General features: G+C 38.3%; 1 protein-coding gene across 1 annotated transcript; it reads left to right on the top strand.

Annotated features, from left to right (window-relative positions):
- Positions 1-5,133: 5,133 nt before the first annotated feature.
- Positions 5,134-7,045, top strand: LOC103472737 (tripartite motif-containing protein 16-like). The gene is made up of 2 exons (XM_017307516.1): positions 5,134-5,607; positions 5,638-7,045. The coding sequence occupies exons 1-2, from the start codon at positions 5,134-5,136 to the stop codon at positions 6,793-6,795; spliced, it is 1,632 nt and encodes a 543-aa protein (XP_017163005.1). The 3' UTR covers positions 6,796-7,045.
- Positions 7,046-7,238: the final 193 nt, after the last annotated feature.

Below are 7,238 nucleotides of genomic sequence, written 5' to 3' on the forward strand. Positions count from 1 at the left end.
AAGGAAGGAAGGAAGGAAGGAAGGAAGGAAGGAAGGAAGGAAGGAAGGAAGGAAGGAAGGAAGGAAGGAAGGAAGGAAAAAGAAAAGAAAAGAAAAAGTTGCAGGCAAGGAGGAGAAAGATGGGAGAAATTGGTAGAGAAATAGATGGAAGATGTTAAGGAGGAGAGAGAAAGATCAGCCGCTCTGGTGACAGACAAGGATTGTTGTGTCAGGGTGAGTGAATGTGTTTATTCACGGGCATGAATCAGGGGAAAAGGAAACAATGAAAACAAGGAATCACTGAATTGATTGTTTGGAAGCTTTTATTCTCTTAAAACTAATATATTAGTTAGTTTCCTTAGTTTTACTGCCACTTAGGTTAAGCTGAGAATATTTCTAGCTGTCGATATCAAAAAGTATCTCCAAAAAAGGCAAATGTATTGCAATCATTTTTCACCATAAATACCCTATACCTTGCCTTACAGACATTTTGATTTCCTCATAGTAAAAAGTATAACTTTAAAGTTTTCTGTATGTGAAAGTAGAAATGAAGCAGAAAAATGAAGAGCTAGCATGTAGCTGTACACACACTCTATAGGATAATATTGTAAATAGTTGTAAAAAAACAACAACATGAGTCTTGTGGTGTTGGAGAGAATTTGTGATGGAGATATTGTGACAGATTTATAAATCGTTGTCAAAAAACGCCTGAGAAATTGCCCCCAATGTGATGTAAAAAAATATGTATTAGTTTTTGGCCAAGTTTGACACAAGTTCTTAAAATTTACAAAAGAAAATTTAATTTTAAGCTGGAAAAATGGTTCATTCAATATTTTTGTGAATTTCATAGTAAAAGTATTTTTAAAAAATTTCTATTCGGATTTTGTTTGTGTGTGTATTATGGTCCAATGTGATAATGCATTTTGTCAAAATGAAACAAAGACTGTAAAATCATGAAGCTTAGGTTGTGCTGAAAATAATAATACCAAATAAGGCAAGGTAAATACTTTTTATGGTGAAAATATAAGGGTAAATTAAAAATTAGACCAAAATGGCCATTTAGACCCCTGATTCCTAAGGGTTGAGCAGCTAGCATTAGCCCTAATGTCTGGGCAAAGACTGGGCAAAACAATGAAAAGCCATTTTGACTAATTAGAAAATCAGAAATGACCATATATTGCTTATTTACACAAAGTATTTCTGTGATATATTTATAGCATCAAATAAACATTTAAACATCTAAAATTTACAACAACTGACTTTTTCTCAGTATGCTAGAATATTGATCGCAGAAACTGAACAGGGAATTTTCAAGCATTTTAAGTGAGAGAACCCACCCATACTGAACATATTCATGAGTATTTTACCAATGCTCATGATACTTGATACTTAGAAACAGTTTTTTATGGCATGGTAACAGTTAAACATGTTGTGTTTGGCTAAATGTGCAACTCTTTGTGTCAGATAATTTACAGCTGCTTTGTCTCCTACCTGGTGCCTTTGAATGACCTCGGCAACGGAAAAGAAGAGCTTTAATCACTGTCATTACAGCAGACCGGGGCGCCCGACATCATTTTGAACCCAGACACAGGCAGCTCTGAGCGATAAATGACTAATGGTTCACATCTGCTCGCTGATGACAGACAATCTCAGCCACCTTGACGACCATTTAATGTCTTGAGCTACGCCGCTGAATAGTAACATTACAAACACAGTGTCCATTAGCATAGAGAATAGAAAAATGACTATCATAGTAGCTTTAAAGATACTACAACCAGGAGTTGGTTAAAAACAATATTTAGAGGCAAATCATTTATGAGAGAAAGTAAGCATGGTGAGCCACATTATTAATGCACTTCCAACCTACTGTTCACTACTTTGTAAAAAAAAATATATATATTACAAACATTTGAGATATATGTACCATTTTTTTTTTTTTTGAAATCCTACCTTTTTTGGTAGTTGGTACCAAAAAGGAAAATGCGACTGCATTTAATTCCTAAAAAGTTTAGGTCCCCAAAGCGACCAACTGAATGAACAACAACATAGACGTCATTCAATAGCACATTGTTTACCAAAGTAAAAATGGATGTCATGCCACCATCTATGGATTAATTTGAAAGTTGTTGAGCAACTGGAGCCAACAGTATTGTCACAAGATTATAAAAAAGACAAAGGAAGCTCAGTAAGACGAAAGCATAACTAGTAGCAATGACCTTTTGTTCAGCATCAGTTTCTTCTGATTGAGAATTACGATGGAGGTTTCTGATCAATGAAGTAAAAGTTGGATAAAATTCAATTTGTGCCGCTTGCCCCAATGAAAGTGGCACAAAGTGGATATTTAGAGGGGTGAAAACATTGGAATTGGGTAATTGAGATTGCCATGAAAAAGTTGGATATGGGTTGGAAATGGGCAAAATAAAAAGGATTTGGGTAGCATTTGCCTGTTTTGCGAACATATGTAGCTAAAGTGTCAACTTTAGCTACATATGTTGAGTTGTGTTTAAATTTAAAAAGTAAACAGATTCAAGTCCTGGAAGATCAAGAAAGATGCTTAGGATCCCGAATCTAATCCCATCCGGTGGAATAATAATATTTTTTTGGTTGAAGTGTTAAAGTATTGTATTAAAGTATAAAGTATTAAAGTATTAAATATTAAAGTATTAAAGCCCCACACAAGTTTGAACCACAGGTGAAATTATCTGTTTGCATTGTGTGTACATCTTTAACCCTGAGGGCCTGAAATCAATAAAACAAGCCATTTATTCTCTATAAATGTTATGACTCAGTTTCAGATACCTTTACATGGATCATCTATCTGTCTGAAACGGAACAAGAGACGTGATTATCCATGTTATTGAGTTGGTTAATTAAAAATTATCTGAAATCCTCTGCTGATTAGCACTTGTCTTTACATAAAAAAAAACATCCTGTCATTTTGACCTCATGTTGAAATTTTATGCCTTTTTCATATCACTCAGTTCTCTCTCTAAGCAGAAAGTTTTTCTGATAAGTGTACTTTTTACATTTTGAACTAATGAGTCAGGCTCCAGTTTTCCTCTGGCTGATGTGATTCATTCATGGCTTTGTTTGCTTTCCAGATGAAACACTTTGGCCGTTTCCTGACGCCTGAATGCGTCCCGCTGCAGATGGTCGTGACTGCTCCGCACGGTCTGCCTTTCTTGTTTTTTCGCCAAGCAGCGTAATGAGTAATGACTGAATAAGCCAATGGGTTTTTGTAATTGTCAGACAGACAGAAAATGCTATGTTAGAGGGTGTGTGAGAAACACAATAATCTGAAAAGTAGAAATGCTGTGGGATTTTGCTTCCATTATACAAAGTTGCTGCGTCTTAAGGGAAAAGAGGTCTCAAAAGTTCGTTACAGAGACTAACGACTGAAGCCTTGACTTGGCCTTGGAGTCTGCGACTTGGATTTTACTCACAAAATGTTTCTAATACAATCAAATAGAGGCTGACATTCTCTCTTGTTCATTAAATCAAGGAAAATCCAAAAATATTAAAAAAGAGCTCAAAAAAGGGCAAGGAGAAGAATTCCTTTAAAACTTAATGTAGTGCAATTTATAGTCATATACGGTATATGAACACAGGGGAAAGAATATGCTAAGTTCATCATTTCACAACAAAATGAAAAGTTATTTATTGAATTCATCCAGAAATTCAACATGAACAGATGATCTCTGTCTTTGTTCATTCATCACAAAGGCAAACCTTTACTTTGACATGGAGTTAGGAAAAATGACTTGATTTGTTGCTTACTTGTTTTGGGACATTTAGGGATTTTTGGCAAAAATGCTTAACCAAAGCTCAGTACTATAAGCAGGGAAGCATGGTTTTCTTAGTATAACACAAGTCTTACAAGATAATTAACATGGGTTAATTAACTTGGACCATGGGTCCACTAATGACTAGGCATACCTTCCTAATAATGACCAACTGCCTTTGATTGTTGTCTTTCAGTCTGGTTTCTGTGCTTACCACATTAAACTGCCCTAAGTGTTCAGTGACATCCATATAAATGTGTAGATGAACCATAATGCTGATACTGTAGGACCTCAGTGAAGCATTGGACATTGTTGACCATGATATGTTGTTGACAGGACTGGGTTGAACTCTCTGGCACTGTACTTGAATCGTTAAAATCTTACCTAAGGAACACAAGTTTCTTTGCGTCAATAGGTAACTTTTCATTGGAGTGACACTGAATCAACTCTCAATATCTACATGCTCTTCCTAGCTCAGACTACAAATAACAACATTAGCCACCTAACTACGCAGATGACACACAGCTCTACATAAAATACAATAAAACTGCTATTTAATTTAGTTTTTACGCAGAAAATATTACTTCTAAACCAGTTTAGAGTTTTAAAGTTTTTTAAAACCCCAAAATAGAAATATTAATATGTTCCACAAGTTAAATGTGAGAAGGTTTTATGGTTATTCTGGTGTTGAAGCAGAGTTTTCTACCTAAAATCAGACGTACAGGAAAAGTTCTGCTGGAGTTTGAAGTCAAAGGACTCTGACCTCTGCCAGGAATGTTTGGTTGCAGCATCTCAGTCTGGTGAGAGATCAGTAAAGGTTTTACAGGTTTTTAAAAAGACGCATCACCAGTAAGAACAAACTGAACTGATTTGAATATGATGCAAATATTGGACTCTAGGACTGCAGTGTAATGTCCTGTAGATATTGGAGTAAAGTAAGGAAACAGGCAACAGGTTTCTCTGATCAACCAAACACATCCAGTTTCTTTAGCAGCAATTATTCTTATTTCATTATCTGATACTGTGAAAAGATCAGATGTTGAAGATCAGAGATTTGGTAACTGAATCAGCTGTTCTGATTCAGTTACCAAACTTTACAACAGAACCAACTTTACAACAGAAAACGGTTGTAAAGTTGGTTCAATTTTATTACTTTAACAGACTTCCTCTTCATGGAAAAAGTCTGATATTCCTCCGTCCTCTTCCTGCTCTTAAACTCGCCTTGTAGCTGGGTGGATCCAACATCTGCTAAAGCTGAAAGCTGATTGGCTGCAGCCTCTCTGCTCTGACATGTGATTCATAGATCAGAGCTAAAACCGGCTTCTGTTTTCAGGAAGTGAAACTAACACAGGTACTGTGACTGAGAGCAGAGATGGAGCAGAGTCAGCTGGACAGAGAAACTTTCTCCTGTTCCATCTGCCTGGATCTCCTGAAGGATCCGGTGACGATTCCCTGTGGAGACAGCTACTGTATGAACTGTATTACAAGATTCTGGGATGAAGGTGAGAGGAAGAAAAGCTACCACTGTCTTCAGTGCAGGAAAACCTTCACATCAAGGCCAGAACTACAGAAAAACACCATGCTAGCAGCTTTAGTGGAGCAGCTGAAGAAGACTGGACTCCAAGCTGATGCTGCTGCTGATCATCACTATGCTGGACCTGAAGATGTGACCTGTGATGTCTGCACGGGAAGAAAACTGAAAGCCATCAAGTCCTGTTTAGTCTGTCTGGCCTCTTACTGTGAGAAACACCTTCAGCCTCATTATGATTCAGCTCCTTTCAGGAAGCACAAGCTGGTGGAGCCGTCCAAGAACCTCCAGGAGAACATCTGCTCTAAGCATGATGAGGTGATGAAGATTTTCTGCCGCACTGATCAGAAGTGTATCTGTAGTCTGTGTTTAATAGCTGAACATAAAGCCCATGACACAGTTTCAGCTGCAGCAGAAAGAACTGAGAGGCAGAGAGAGCTGGAGGAGAGACGAGGAAAATTTCAGCAGATGATCCAGAACCAGGAAAAAGATGTGAAGATGCTTCAACAAGAGGTGGAGGCCATCAATCACTCTGCTGAGAAAGCAGTGGAGGACAGTGAGAAGATCTTCACCCAGCTGATCCGTCTCCTCCAGAAAAGAAGCTCTGAGGTAAAGCAGCAGATCAGATCCCAGCAGGAAACTGAAGTGAGTCGAGTCAAAGATCTTCAGGAGAAGCTGGAGCAGGAGATCAGTGAGCTGAAGAGGAAAGACACTGAGCTGGAGCAGCTCTCACACACACAGGATCACAACCAGTTTCTCCTCAACTACCCCTCACTGTCAGCACTCAGTGAGTCGACACACTCATCCAGCATCAACATCCATCCTCTGAGACACTTTGAGGACGTGACAGCAGCTGTGTCAGAGCTCAGAGACAAACTACAGGACGTCCTGAGAGACTCATGGACAAACATCTCACTGATGGTCACTGAGGTGGATGTTCTACTGTCAGGACCAGAACCAAAGAGCAGAGCTGGATTCTTAAGATGTTCATGTAAAATCACCTTGGATCCAAACACAGCTAACAAATGGCTGGTACTATCAGAGGGGAACAGGAAGGCGACAGTGATGGATCAACCTCAGCCTTATTCTAGTCATTCAGACAGATTCACTGATTGGTATCAGGTTCTGAGTAGAGAGAGTCTGACTGGACGTTGTTACTGGGAGGTGGAGTGGAGCGGGTTATGTGTTCGTGTAGCAGTAGCATACAAGAATATCAGCAGAGCAGGAGGTGGGAATGAATGTGGATTTGGATATAATGACAAATCCTGGGCTTTATATTGTTACCAAAAGTTTTTACAGTTTGGTCACAACAACATCTGGACCTCCATCTCAGGTCCAGGTTCCTCCAGACTAGGAGTGTACCTGGATCACACAGCAGGTCTTCTGTCCTTCTACAGCGTCTCTGAAACCATGACTCTCCTCCACAGAGTCCAGACCACATTCACTCAGCCACTACTGGCTGGAGTTTGGGTTGTAGGTTCTGCAGAGTTCTGTAAACCCAAATAGATTTCCGCTTTTGTCTCTGTGATCGTTGAACAGTGTTTATTGTTCCGATATCTTGTTCTTTTCTTCTTAATGTTTTTGACTTAAATGTAGTACTTCGGCTCTGTTCCAGGGTCCATGAAGAATATCACTGCTGTTGTTTTCTTCCATTCTTATATGACAGAAATATTTCTCCATATATAAATCTAAACTTCTCTCGACTACAATAGATTTGCTATCATATCTCTATTGGTGTATTTGGAAGTTCTAGTTGTTCTCAGTTGAGTCCAAAGCAGAAACTGAAACTAACATGAACTGATGTTTTCTTCTCAATTTTTAGGTTTAGATCACAGACATAAATATCTGCTGTTCTGTCTCTTTGGCTTTCTTCAATTAAACTTGATTAGAGAGAAATATGTCAAGTTTTCTCTTTATTATTCCAATAAATTGTAATTTCCTAACATAAT

The sequence above is a fragment of the Poecilia reticulata genome, linkage group LG11, assembly GCF_000633615.1.
Source record: "Poecilia reticulata strain Guanapo linkage group LG11, Guppy_female_1.0+MT, whole genome shotgun sequence".
In the NCBI taxonomy this organism is placed as follows: domain Eukaryota; kingdom Metazoa; phylum Chordata; class Actinopteri; order Cyprinodontiformes; family Poeciliidae; genus Poecilia; species Poecilia reticulata.